The 14,965-nt window shown below is 41.5% G+C and overlaps 1 protein-coding gene across 1 annotated transcript; it reads left to right on the forward strand.

Moving 5' to 3' along the window:
• The first annotated feature begins 645 nt into the window (after positions 1-645).
• Positions 646-12,677, forward strand: ptger3 (prostaglandin E receptor 3 (subtype EP3)). Its single transcript, XM_071344525.1, has 2 exons — positions 646-1,544; positions 11,456-12,677. Exons 1-2 carry the CDS (start codon positions 753-755, stop codon positions 11,756-11,758), a joined length of 1,095 nt encoding a protein of 364 aa, XP_071200626.1. The 5' UTR covers positions 646-752; the 3' UTR covers positions 11,759-12,677.
• The last annotated feature ends 2,288 nt before the right edge of the window (positions 12,678-14,965 follow it).

The following is a 14,965-nucleotide window of genomic DNA, read 5'->3' on the forward strand; positions in this document are numbered from 1 at the left end:
ATGTAGTGAATGACACAGCAGCAGAATAATTTAGTTTGAGACATCAGGCTAGCAAATGGCATTGAATTAAAAGTAAACTACAATGTGAGGATATAGGCTTGCCTTATGATAATTAGGCTAGTAGGCCTACATTTTCTTAAATGCAACAACTAGGCTTATCCCATGCCTCTGAATAATCCTAGGTCAGTGATTTCCAACCATGTGGTTTAGGGAGCTTCCATGGGGTCCCTGAAAAAGCTGTGATAAAACTAAGATTGAGTAAAACAGCAGCAAGGCCAACATGTCTAATTTTAAAAAAGCTTTTCAGTGGAACTCAGAATGGATCAGAACCCCTAGTTCAGGTAAGATAACTATATCAAAGCCATTAATAGCCTAGGCCATATTTTAATGTAAGGCATAGCTGCCTACTAGGTATAGGCCTATGCCAAAACATTTACAATGTAATTTCAGCAGAAAAGTGAACATGCACTTTAAATTAGGCCCTTGTCCAGCTGCCAAAATTAGCCTCCTGGAGCAATTGGTGTTGAAAGTTAGGCCTGCCGAATTTTGAAATTGTGCATATGCTCTTGCAGGTAGTCCCACCTCCCGTGCTTTAAAAAGTGTGACGCGTTTTTACGCACAGTAGCTTTGCAGACTACACTTGGAGGCTGCTGGGCATGTACAGTGGACTTAGCCTGTATATATCCTCACATAGAGGATGACTTCCGACAACTGAGACTCTGGATACCTGGCGCAACTCTTCTCCCGGAGAGATGTTGGAATCCAACAAGTCCTTGCGTGAGAGCAATGCCACCAAAAGTGGCAACTGTGGATCCGTATCAGTTGTTTTCCCCATTACTATGATGGTAACGGGAATGGTGGGCAATTCTCTCGCTCTTATGCTGGTATATAGCTCGTACAGAAAAAAAGAAAATAACAGGAAAAAGTCTTTCCTACTCTGCATAGGGTCGCTGGCATTGACTGATCTGTTTGGACAGCTTCTCACCAGCCCGATAGTTATATCGGTTTACAGAGCCGATTTGAAATGGGACCGCATAGACTCATCGGGGAGTCTGTGTGCTTTCTTTGGAGTCTGTATGACAACTTTTGGCTTGTGTTCTCTATTCTTTGCCAGCGCAATGGCAATTGAGAGGGCATTGGCGATTACAAGTCCTCATTGGTACTCCAATCACATGAAGACACGTGTGACAAAGCAAATTCTGGCAGTTATATGGTGTCTTGTTCTGTTTTTCTCGCTGTTGCCGGTCGCAGGAGTTGGGCACTATACGCTGCAATGGCCAGGCACTTGGTGCTTCATAAGCACTGGAGACAGAGAAGTCCCGGGCAACATGTTTTTCTCCATCACTTTCGCTGTTCTTGGGATATTCTCACTTCTTGTGACTTTCTCCTGCAACGTCGTCACAATTCGTGGATTACTTATTCGTTGCAAAACGAAATCGGGCACATCTCACTCATCCAAGCAGTGGGAACGATTAACCACGGAGACAGTCATTCAACTATTGGGAATCATGTGTGTACTGCTTATATGCTGGGCTCCTTTACTGGTAAGTTCTGGTGGTTTTCCTCTACTGGTAAATTCTGGTGGTTTTCCTTTTGTTTTATAGCATTTGTTAATGTGGTGTAGAACTCTCTAAAATACTAAAATCATATTTAACAAGGCACGCCTATACTACAAATAATTCACAGAACGTACATTGTAATTAAAGTTCCAAAGGAATGGTCTCAGTTACAACCTTATTGACACACACATGTGATTGGTTGAGGTGATTAGTTAACGTTCTTGAGTGCTTGATGTCACACAGATGCTCTACAGAGCAGTCTGTTTAGCCTGTTTACCTAGCGCACACCGCCCAGGGGTTAACACCGACCGAACAACTTGGGAAACCGCTTCAGTTTGATCACCAAATTAGTTGGGGAAATAAATAGGGCTGTGACGATTATGGCATTTTGGGTAACGATTAATTAACGATAAATGTACACGATTATTGTCGTAAGTCTTTTTCTTGTAATGCATCATATTGCACGTTTGAAAATTCGTTTTGGAAATGAAGCTTCTCCTCCCAACAGTGCCATTCTGCTCATAAAATTGAAAAAAAAAATGCTATTATCTTCATAAATAAAGTTGAATCTTCCCTTCTCCTAAAATATATATATTCAGAAAATTATGATGTTTTTTTGGAGTTCACGGTTATTGTCCATAATTGTTGAACCAAATGAAAACCTCATCAGCTAGCTACCAATCTATTTTAGTTTCACTCAAATTAGCCCACTAATTGTTATTTTGACCTTTCCACAAATGGTCTGGTATGTGTTGTTTGATGTGAGCAAGTTAACCCAAATGTATCAAATAATAGGTTGTGTGTCCACAATAAGTTTGTGGCTATTGCCTGGCCAGTGGTCTAGCTAGCTACATTTCAGTAATTAGCTATCCTCCTAAAAGCGGTGGTCAGTGTAAAGCTAAGTGAAAAAGTTAGTTATTGTTGCCGTGGTGTAATCATGTCTAACCAGTTGGCTAATGTAGCCTGTGTGCCCATGAGCTCCCACGTCTAGGTAGCTGTGTCTTTTGGTGTCCACGATTAGCTATCTAGCTACTGTTGACTAAACCCATTCTGTACAAATTTGCACAACCGCTGCATTCAAACAAGGCTGCAATGAAACCTAATGGGACTGTGTGGGCATCAGTCTGTGCTGAGAACCACATTTCTATTCAAGCTTCGATTGACATGGTAATGGCCCAATAGTATTGCAGAATTGTTTAAAAAACGGACCCCTCTGACGCTGTACGTTAAATTGTGATGTATCATGACGTAACGTACAGCACGCATATTGCAACTCATTCTGTGTCGTACAGCCTCTCTCAACCAGGTGTAGCGCTTCTCTCTCAGATTAAAAACAAGAAAGAGACAGGGACAGGGTAAGGGGGATACCTAGTCAATTGTGCAACTGAGTGCATTCATTTTTTTGGCGTCATGACTGCAAGCCATCATGACTCTCAAAACCCACAACAGCCGCCCTAAAAACCCGATTCAAATTCGACACAAACCTTCAAATAGGTATGTGATGACACATTATATAAACTCTTTATAGTGTTTTCTTTACGTTTTAGAGGTGATAAGTTGGACAGATCGGGTGAAAAAAGCAGTTTCCCCACACGGCTTATAGGGTTCACCCGCCATTTTTAAAAAGACCCAACGGAGCTCATTGCCTTCTTCAATCATGCAGAAACAGGCAGCATGAAGGGCTCGTCATTGATTTTACTGGAAAGGGAAGAAATTGTGCTTTACAATGGTATTCATATTACAGTTGACCTGGAAGTATTATGTTTTTGGGGCGTTAAAATAAGGTCATTGTATTGTACATTACAGCGCAATGTACAAAAGTGTGTTAGCTAACTATAGTTGGCTACTGCATGGCCATTGTAAGCCAGCATGCTAACTAGCCAGCTACATTTCAGTCAGTACCTATCCTTCTAAATGCGATGGTCACTGGATAAACTAGCTATGAGTTGAACATATATTACCAGTCAAAAGTTTGGACACACCTACTCATTCAAGGGTTTTTCTTTATTTTTTACTATTTTCTACATTGTAGAATAATAGTGAAGACATCAACTATGAAATAACACATATGGAATCATGTAGTAACCAAAAAAAGTGTTAAGCAAATCAAAATACATTTTTTATTTGAGGTTGATCAAAGTTGCCACCCTTTCCCTTGATGAAAGCTTTGCAAACTCTTGGCATTCTCTCAACCAGCTACATGAGGTAGTCACCTGGAATGCATTTCAATTCACAGGTGGGCCTTTGTTAAAAGTTAATTTGTGGAATTATTTCCTTCTCAATGCGTTTGAGCCAATCAGTTGTGTTGTGACAAGGTAGGGGTGGTATACCGACAATATTCTTATTTGGTAAAAGACCAAGTCCATATTATGGTAAGAACAGCTCAAATAAGTAAAGAGAAACAACAGTCCATCATTACTTTTAGGGAAGCACGATATATAGGTGAACTTATCGGAATCGGACGATATGAGCTAAAAACGCCAATATCAGCATCGGCTCGATGTCTAGTTTAACGCCGATGTGCAAAACCGATGTCAAAGCTGATGTGCATACCTACATAACGTAGGTACATGACGTAATGACGCCACGTAAAATGTAGCACTACACATGCAACACAGCATTCCTAACCTAGCCCACAATGTCTGCTGTGTGGATTGAACAGTCAACAAGTCGAGCTGTCATTTGAAAGAGTAAGAACATTTCAGCGAGACAACTCAAAGACGAAACCCATTAATGCCAAGATAATGTAATTCATTGCCCTTGATAATCAACCGTTCTCTGTCGGGGGTGATGTAGGCTTTCGCCGACTTGTCGAGCACCAGTACACACTACCAAGTAGGGCTGGGCGATATATAGAGTTTATGTTTTAGCGTGATATCGAAAATGCCTGTATCGCAAGAATCAAGGTTCTGTTACAATGTTGTAACATTTAAAAAATGCAGCATCTCACTGTCTCTTCTCTGTCAGCCTAATGTCGAATCATGTCCCAATTGTGTGAAAACAGGTGCACAGAGGTTATCCACCAATCACAACCCTAGACAGCCTTTCACTAATTGTATCCACGGCAGAGAAGTGTAGCGGCGGTAAGAGTTCCACCAAAATGGAAAGTGAGGTGTGTGAATGAAATCATCCCCAAAAAGGGCAGCAATGTTTTTTCAGTAATATGGAAGTGGTTCGGGTTTAAGAGGTCTGATGTTCAGCAAACGAATGTCCTGTGCAAAATGTCTCGAAAGACAATTGCTACGATAAGCAGCAGCACAACCAACCTCTTCCATCACCTGCAACTGAAACACGAGGTGGAATGGGAGGATTGCGTGAGGTTACGCAATGCCGATTCCAGTCGCCCGATTCCCAAAACGTCTGCTAAAAGACAAACTACCATGGCTGCATCCTTTTCAAACTTAATCCCTTATGACAAGAAAAGTTTGAGGTGGAAGGAGATAACGGAGGCAGTGACCTATTACATAGCGAAAGATATGGTTCCAATCTTTACAGTACAAAAGCCAGGCTTCTGCTAGGTACAGTTGACCACAAATATCAGCTGCCAAGCCGCAAGTATTTCACTGAAGAAGCCCTTCCGCGATTATACACTGCTACACGCGAAAGAGTCACAGAGAAGCTGGCTAGTGTTTCAAATTTTTCCACCACAGCCGGTATATGGTCGAGCAGAACGTCAGAGCCATACCTAAGTTTGAAAGTCCACTACATAAATGAAGACTGGAAATTGCAAAATGTCTGCCTCCAGACGTCTTACTTCCCCGATGATCAAATAGCCCAGGGTCTCAAAGACTCTCTGGCATCGTGGAAGATGAACGAAGACCGACAGGTGTGCATGGCAACTGACAGCGGGAGCAACATGATAAAAGCGTTGCGCTTGATCTCGCCATCGGTAAGTGTGACATTGGATAATTGAAGTGCATTCAAAAAGGTTATGTGCAGGCCAGCTGTAGGCTAATGTGTTAGTAGTTGTGTCATTCTGCCAATCCAATAGCAAATAACCACAGGCTGTTTTAATTACAACAACAAATTAACTAAATTAATACACTTTCAATCAACATGATTATATCAATTACATATTCAAACAGCTAGTGGTCAAACATTCCTAAACAATAGAATAGACATGTGTGTGGGAGGGGGGTTGGGGTGGTGTTGGTTAGACAGGTCAACTGAATGCTGTACTTGTCACATTATTGAACATGCTGCCATTCTTAGAATCCTTTGTTTCTTCATTCTTTTCAGAGAATGGTGGGAAAGACACACGAGTTGACCGTGCCATTGGGTTATGCAAGAAGGTGGTCAGTATCTTTTCCTTCAGCTGTTAGAAGAGGAGAGACTTGTTTCTAGCACAGACTGAGCTCAGTCTACACACTCACCAGCTCATCACAGAGTCCCCAACCAGGTGGGGGTCAAGATAGAAGATGATAGAATGAATCCTGGAACAAGAAAAGGCCATAGCCCGAGTCCTGGGCTCAGAGAAAAAAAGCAGGCACCTGGTGCCCAACTATCAGGAAATTGATGTGTTGGAATCAGTGAACAAACCATGGGCCCACTACAGGAATTCACTGACACGCTGTCCGGGAAGAACTATGTTAGCGTCTCCTACCTCAAGCCTGTGCTAAACCTGTTCAACAGCAGCCTCCTGTAGCCAGACGAAGGTGAGGGCACGCAAGAGTGCCACACTACAGTATCTCAACGACAAGTACGAAGATCCTTTCACAGTTGAACTCCTTGATATGGCCCCGCTGGTGGATCCCTGGTTCAGGACAACATATATATAGCAGATGACAAGATTGAGAGCATCAAACAAAGAGCTGTTTTGGAGCTGAAGTCTCTTCTAGCTGAGGAAAGCACACGACACTCTAGCAGAAATGTGCACCAAGAAGAAGAAAGTGAAACTGGGCAAGAAAACACTTGCAAGCTTCTTCAAGAAGACAGTGCTGTCTGGCCCACAGTCCGAGGAGGACATCAAAACTGAGTTGTCAAGTTACTTGATGATGTCCCCTGACACAGACCCAGACAAAGACCCACTTGAGTGGTGGAGGCTCCATGAGGCCAACTTCCCAAGACTAAGTAAGTTTGCTTAAAAAGTACCTGTGCATTCCTGCTACAAGTGCCCCTTCAGACAGGGTCTTTAGCACAGGTGGGAACATTGTGACATGTCACAGGGCATGCCTCAGTCATTTTTCCAACAATTGTTTATAGACAGATTATTTCACTTTTAATTCACTGAACCACAATTGCAGTGGGTCAAAAGTTTACATACACTCAGTTGACTGTGTCTTTTAACAGCTTGGAAAATTCCAGAAAATTTGAGTCAATTGGAGGTGTACCTGTGGATATATTTCAAGGCCTACTTTCAAACTCAGTGCCTCTTTGCTTGACATCATGAGAAAATCAAAAGAAATCAGTCAAGACCTCAGAAAAAAATTGTAGACCTCCACAAGTCTGGTTCATCTTTGGGAGCAATTTCCAAATGCCTGAAGGTACCACGTTCATCTGGACAAACAATAGTGCACAAGTATAAATGCCATGGGACCACGCAGCCGTCATACCTCTGAGGAAAGAGATGCGTTCAGTCTCCTAGAGATGAATGTACTTTGGTGCGAAAAGTGCAAATCAATCCCAGAACAACAGCAAAGGACCATGTGAAGATGCTTGAGGAAACAGGTACAACATTATCTACATCCACATTAAAACCAGTTTTATATCGACATAACCTGAAAGGCCGCTCAGCAAGGAAGAAGCCACTGCTCCAAAACCGCCATAAAAAAGCCAGACTACGGTTTTCTACTGCACATGGGGACAAAAATCGTACTTTTTGGAGAAATGTTCTCTGGTCTGATGAAACAAAAATAGAACTGTTTGGCCATAATGACCATCATTATGTTTGGAGGAAAAAGGGGAGGCTTACAAGCTGAAGACACCATCCCAACCGTGAAGAACGGGGGTGGCAGCATCATGTTGTGGGGGTGCTTTGCTGCAGGAGGGACTGGTGCACTTCATAAAATAGATGGCATCATGAGGAAGACAATGACCCTAAGCATACTTCCAAAGTTGTGGAAAAAATGGCTTAACACAGTGTCAAAAGAAGGGCCAGATGTATACAGAATGGTGTCGTCTTCTTAGAGGTAGATCAGGGAATCATCAGCAGCAAGAGCGACATCGTTGATATATACATAGAAGAGAGTCGGCCCGAGAATTGAACCCTGTGGCACCCCGATAGAGACTGCCAGAGGTCCGGACAACAGGCCCTCCGATTTGACACACTGGTCTCTATCTGAGAAGTATTTGGTGAACCAGGCGAGGCAGTCATTAGAGAAACCAAGGCTATTGACTCTGCCGATAAGAATGCAGTGATTGACAGAGTCGAAAGCCTTGGCCAGGTTGATGAAGACGGCTACACAGTACTGTCTTTTATCGATGGCGGTTATGATATCATTTAGGACCTTGAGCGTGGCTGAGGTGCACCCATGACCAGCTCGGACACCAGATTGCATAGTGGAGAAGGTACGGTGGGATTCGAAATGGTCGGTGATCTGTTTGTTAACCTGTTTAGGTCTAGATTGTCTCCCACTTTGAAGACAGCTGCAGCTTTCCGATCTTTTGGGACCTCAGATGATACAAAAGAGAGGTAGAACAGGCTAGTAATAGGAGTTGCAACAATTTCGGCGGATAATTTTAGAAAGAGAGGGTCCAGATTATCTAGCTCAGCTGATTTGTAGGGATACAGATTTTGCAGCTCTTTCAGAACATCAGCTGTCTGGATTTGGGTGAAGGAGAAGCGGGGGGGGGGCTTGGGAAAGTTGCTACAGAGCCGTAGAAAAATGCAAAATGAAATTATCGATTATCGTAGATTTATCTGTGGGACAGTGATTCCTAGCCTCAGTGAATGGGCAGCTGGGAGGAGGTGATCTTATTCTCCATGGACTTTACAGTGTCCCAGAACTTTTTGGAATTAGTGCTACAGGACGCAAATTTCTGTTTGAAAATGCTAGCCTTAACTTTCCTAACTGACTGAGTATATTGGTTCCTGACTTTCCTGAAAAGTTGCATATCGCGGGGGCTATTCGATGCTAATGCAGAACGCCACAGGATGTTTTTGTGCTGGTCAAGGGCAGTCAAGTCTGTGGTGAACCAAGGGCTATATCTGTTCTTAGTGCTAAATTTTTTGAATGGGGCATGCTTATTTAAGATGGCGAGGAAAGCACTTTTAAAGAGCAACCAGGCATCCTCTACTGACGGGATTAAGACAATATCCTTCCAGGATACCTGGGCCAAGTCGATTAGAAAGGCCTGCTCGCTGAAGTGTTTTAGGGAATATTTGACAGTGATGAGGGGTGGTCGTTTGACCTCGGACCCATCGCGCACGCAGGCAATGATGCAGTGATCGCTGAGATCCTGGTTGAAGACAGCAGAGGTGTATTTAGAGGGCAAGTTGGTCAGGATGATATCTAAGAGGGTGCCGATGTTTATGGATTTAGGGTTGTACCTGGTAGGTTCCTTAATAATTTGTGTGAGATTGAGGGTACCTAGCTTAGATTGTAGGACGGCCGGGGTGTTAAGCATATCCCAGTTTAGGTCACCTAACAGTACGAACTCTGAAGATCGATGGGGGGCAATCAATTCACATATGGTGTCCAGGGCACAGCTGGGGGCTGAAGGGGGTCTATAACAAGCGGAAACGGTGAGAGACTTGTTTCTGGAAAGGTATATTTTTAAAAGTAGAAGCTCAAATTGTTTGGGCACAGACCTGGATAGTATGACAGAACTCTGCAGGTCTTCTCTTCAGTAGATTGCAACTCTGCCCCTTTTGGCAGTTCTATCTTGTCGGAAGATGTTATAGTTAGGGATGGAAATTTCAGGATTTCTGGTGTCCTTCCTAAGCCATGATTCAGACACGGCTAGGACATCAGGGTTGGCGGAGTGTGCTAAAGCAGTGAATAAAACCAACTTAGGGAGGAAGCTTCTAATGTTAACATGCATGAAACCAATGCTTTTACGGTTACAGAACTCAACAAATGAGTGCGACAGAGAAATGGGAGTGATGCTGGGGGCTGCAGGGCCTGGGTTACCTATACATCGCCAGAGGAACAGAGGAGGAGTAGGAACAGAGTGCGGCTAAAGGCTAAAAGAACTGGTCGTCTAGTGAGTTTGGAACAGAGAGTAAGAGGAGCAGATTTCTGGGCGCGGAAGAATAGATTCAAGCCATAATGTACAGACAAGGGTATGGTAGGATGTGAGTACAGTGGAGGTAAACCTAGGCATTGAGTGACGATAAGAGAGGCACCAGTAATTGTTTCAGGCTTGTATTCTGAAAAATGAAGAAGTAAGAGCAGTCTGAATGAGTGGACCCTAAAGTGTCACAGAGCTTTTTCATGCACGCGACCGAGAGAGTGCGTTTCTTGTTTACCTTTTAAATTGACGACGTTATTGTCCGGTTGAAATATTATTGATTATTTAGGCTAAAACATCGTTTGACATTTTTCTATGAACTTTACAGATACAATTTGGATTTTTGTCTTCCTGTTTTGACTGTGTTTGAGCCTGTGGATTACTGAAGAAAACGCGCAAACAAAACAGAGGTTTTTGGATATAAAGAGACTTTACCGAACAAAAGAAACATTTATTGAGTAAATGAATGTCTGCTGAGTGCAACCATATGAAGATCATCAAAAGTAAGGGATTAATTGTATCTCTATTTCTGACATGTGTAACTGTTCTACTTGGCTGGCTACTGTTTGTAATGATTTGTCTAGTGGGCTATGTTCTCAAATAATCGTAAGGTATGCTTTCGCTATAAAGCATTTTTAAAATCTGACACCGTGGTTAGATTCACAAGAATTTCATCTTTAAACCTATGTAAAATATGTTTTGTTTTCTTAATTTTTATAATGAGTATTTCTGTATTTGAATTTGGCGCCCAACAGTGTCACTGGCTGTTGAAGAGGTGGGACGCTAACGTCTCACGTGCCCAAGGGAGGATAGTGTGGATAGGAGGACGTCATGATTCAAAGTTTCAAAGGCCTTTTCAAGATCCAAAAAGACTGTTCCGACTTCTCCGATGTCCAGTTTAGATTTAATGCACTCCAGAAAATAACAATTGGCTGTTTCGGTAGAATGGTTAACATCCATTCATAAATATCAACCCTATCCAGAGACCTGTTTTGGTAAATGCGTTGCACCATTAGATGCACTTTTTGGCGTGCTCTATAATTGAACCTGTTTCTGCTTCTACAGTGTGCAATAAGGCCTAAGTGTAATTTGTATTTATACTGTGCATTAAATGTATTTTGTACACACATCCAGATACTCAGCTTGTTTGTGCAGTGACTTTCTTAGGGATAGGACAGGCTGTGGACAGGGCTAGGTTACTGGAACAGTGTTATGACCAGTCTTAAATCGTTGGATAACAAAAGTAGGTTGTAATGATGATATTATACAGCTATTGACTATAAAACTGTGCTGTTTTCTGTCGATTTATACAGCTTGTCATAAGGGGATGTTCAAGGCAGGTTGGATTAATTTGCAGTGGGCAGATGAGACACATTTTATTACCATGTGCAGCCACAACGAATCTCAATCAGTTAGTGATCGGATCATCTTAATCAGATGAAGGACAACCACATGTTAACCACGCCTTTTGAGAGCTGATTCAAATCCATTGGACGCACCCGTGCGTTAATCTAAGTAACATAATAAAATAAAATAAAAAGTGAGCCCTGCATGACAAAACCAAACAATTACCGAAATCTGTAGTGACAGAAGGAATTTCAAGAGTTTGCCATCTCTGTGACCAGGTATGGTATCTCGTATATCTATAAATTAGTAATGATGTTAAGTAAAGCGAGACCCTCCAAGGTAATCTTGATTCAATTGTCACTGACTCTTTTCTTTAGGTGCTGATGTTAAGAATGATCTCGACACAGACGTCTTCACATCACTGCAAACCGGCAGAAGTGTCTTTCACTCCTAGTCAAGACATCCAGGTGGACTGTAACTTCTTTCTCACCGCCATTCGCCTGGCCTCTCTGAACCAGATCCTGGACCCTTGGGTTTACCTGCTTCTAAGGGAGATTATACTGCGCAAGTTCTGCCAGGTGGCCAATGCTGTGTCCAACTGCTCCATAGATGGACAAAAGGAGACTCAGGTGGCCCTGGATGCTCTCAACAAGCAGCCTTCTGACACTAACGGTCTGTAGAAACAGTAAATGGACCCGATCAAACTTAAGGATAACCTGACCTGATTACAATTTTTTTTTCTTCGATCACCCACAGTCCAAAAACAGTTTTTGTGCAATAATGTTGTTCCACTAATGACAGAAATTACTTTGTTAGTGTGTTAATGGACCTGGCAATGCTCTCCATGTGCACACATTTTTGTTTGGTTGCATATATTCTCGTGAGGCTCACAAAACCAGCATGTGAAAACGTGACCTCTGCAACCTTCACTTTGGACTGTTAAAGCCAATGACTTCCAGGGGGATTTTTTTACATGGTTGCTCAATAACATTACAGCCCTACCAAACACAAACAGACATTCTCAATCAGAAGATACCATTTTGTTTTTCAACCAACAAGTTAAAACAATGTCAGTGAATGATTGGAGTGCTCGTAAGGGGATGTGATGTAGCCTTTTGACAGTTGACAACTGTTAGTGGAATATAGTTTTTGACTTTCTGGAATCACATTTACATTTCATGTAACAAAGTTGACGTTAAATGTAATGATGGCTGGAATGTGTGACATGTTTAATTCCAATCATTCTTCACTTTGTCATCTGTAATAGACTAGATTTGTAACCACATTTAAAAAAAAAAAGGGGAACATCTGAAGTGCAAGGCAAGTGTACTCGAAACTGGAATAGATTGCGCAGTATTATATATGCTAATTTAAGAAGATTGCAAAATGCATTGATATATGGAAAAGGCATTGATATTTGTTGTTTCTGTGTTGAACACTGAAATGTGTGTTTAACTCAATGTGCTGAAGATGCTACCTATTGGGGATATGCTGTCATATGTACAGGGGGGTCCACAATTATTGGCACCCTTGATAAAAAAAAATGCAAAAAAAACAGTATAAAATAAATAGGAAATGTATATTATTTTATGCAAATACAATTGCTCTGATAGATTTTGTTTAACTCCTGAGTGGCGCAGCGGTCTAAGGCACTGCATCTCAGTGCTAGAGGCGTCACTACAGACACCCTGGTTCAGTGGTCTAAGGCACTGCATGCTAGAGGCGTCACTACACTAGCCTGGTTGGAATAGGGCAGCGCACAATTGTCCCATAGGGCAGCGCACAATTGGCCCAGCGTTGTCCGGGTTTGGCCGGTGTAGGCCGTCATTGTAAATAAGAATTTGTTCTTAACTGACTAGCCTAGTTAGAGAAAGGTTAAATACAAAAAATAAAAAATTTAAATTAAAACTCTAAAAGATAGGGGTAAAAATTATTGGCACCCCTTTTTGCAGTAGGCCTACTCCTACCCTTGCGAGGATAACGCCACGGTTGATGGAATATCGTTTTTGACCTAATGGTATTACATTTGCATTTCACATAACAAAGTTGATGTTAAATGTAATGATGCATGGAATGTGTGACATGTTTAATTCCAATAGTTCTTAACTTTTTTTCTAAACTGTTTAAAAAACCTCTACACGATTGGTGTCCCACCCGCAGGACGGTTGAGCTAACGTAGGCTACTGTGATTAGGTTGTAAGTAACAAGACAATTTCCCAGGACATGGGCAGAAAGCTTAAATTCTTGGTAATCTAACTGCACTGTTCAATTTACAGTAGCTATTACAGTGAAAGAATACCATGCTATTTTTTGAGGAGAGTGCACAGTTATGAACTTGAACATGTATTTATAAATCAATTAGGCACATTTGGGCAGTCTTGATACAACATTTTGAACATCAATACAAAGGTTCATTGGATCAGTCTAATAATTTGCACATTCACTGCTGCCATCTAGTGGACAATATCTAAATTGCGCCTGGGCTGGAACAATACATTTTGGCCTTTCTCTTGCATTTCAAAGACGGTACAAAAAAAAAAAGTTTTTTTCTTTATATTATCTTTTACCAGACCTAATGTGTTATATTCTCCTATATTAATTTAATTAATTTAATTTCCACGAACTTCAAAGTGTTTCCTTTCAAATGGTATCAAGAATATGCAAATTCTTGCTTCAGGTACTGAGCTACAGGCAGTTAGTTTTGGGTATGTCATTTTAGGCGAAAATTGGGGGGGGAAATGGTTCGATCCTTAAATGAATGAGATTGGAGAACAGTTTGGGAGGGATCTTGGAACATTCCTCCATACAGAATATTTCCAGATCCTTGATATTCTTTGTCTGGGCTTATGGACGGCCCTCTTCAATTCAAACCACAGGTTTTCAATGGGGTTCAAGTCCGACAGATGGCCATTGCAAAATGTTGATTTTGTGGTCAATTAACCAACACAGAATAAAATTGCCCCATTTTTTTAGCATACTATATAGCTCACTATTTATATTATTTATTTGATTGTCTTTTATGCTTATCTTTATCAAGGGTGCCAATAATTATGGACCCCATTGAGCTTCTGCTATTTACATTTTGGTAATTTACATTTTGGTCATGTAAAGCTTTTGTTTATTCCTATTGTCTCTTGAATCTCTTGTTTTATAAGGGATTGAATATGTTCAAACAAAAGCCTTGGAAGACCTGATTGAATGATTTTTCTTAAGCATGTACTGTATATTTCTCATATGGTCATGCCTGCAGCAGCCTATGCTGTGAGTGGATATGATAACGTCCTCTTTCATGTTGTATGGTAGTTCATGAATCATGTCAGTGGGATGGTGTTCTCCATGAGCCGTTACTTCTTCATCAGTCCTGGACAACAACATGAATGACGTCATACTGTACAGTGCCTCACCTTGCCTTACCATGCCTAGCGTATTGAAAAACATTTATGAGCCAACTACCTAGTTGGTTACTTGGGTAACATAATGATGCTAACTGGCAGGCAAACTTGAGAGCTTGTGTATTTTCAGTTTCTCACCTATGCCTATAATTATCTGTCAACATTGTTATTACAGACAGAATTTCTTCAATGATTGTCAAACCAGTCTGCCTCAGAAACCAGCTCAAGTGTTTAAACGTAGGAAGTTATTGAGATTGAAAGGAGAGATAGAGTTGAATACTGTGCTTTTGCAGCACGGAGATCAGTTTATCTATGGTGTTTCAAGTGCATTTTGCAGAGGAACACATTTCTGTGACATTGAGTAAGGTTTATATTTACGTCGCCTTCTTTGTTCACTGTTAATGTGCAATCGGGGATGTGCATGTTATTTGTTTATTACAGGTGTTAAAACGTGCTAATTTATCATTTTGAGAAGCAAGTTTCTACGATATCAGG

The sequence above is a fragment of the Salvelinus alpinus genome, chromosome 16 (genome assembly GCF_045679555.1).
Source record: "Salvelinus alpinus chromosome 16, SLU_Salpinus.1, whole genome shotgun sequence".
In the NCBI taxonomy this organism is placed as follows: domain Eukaryota; kingdom Metazoa; phylum Chordata; class Actinopteri; order Salmoniformes; family Salmonidae; genus Salvelinus; species Salvelinus alpinus.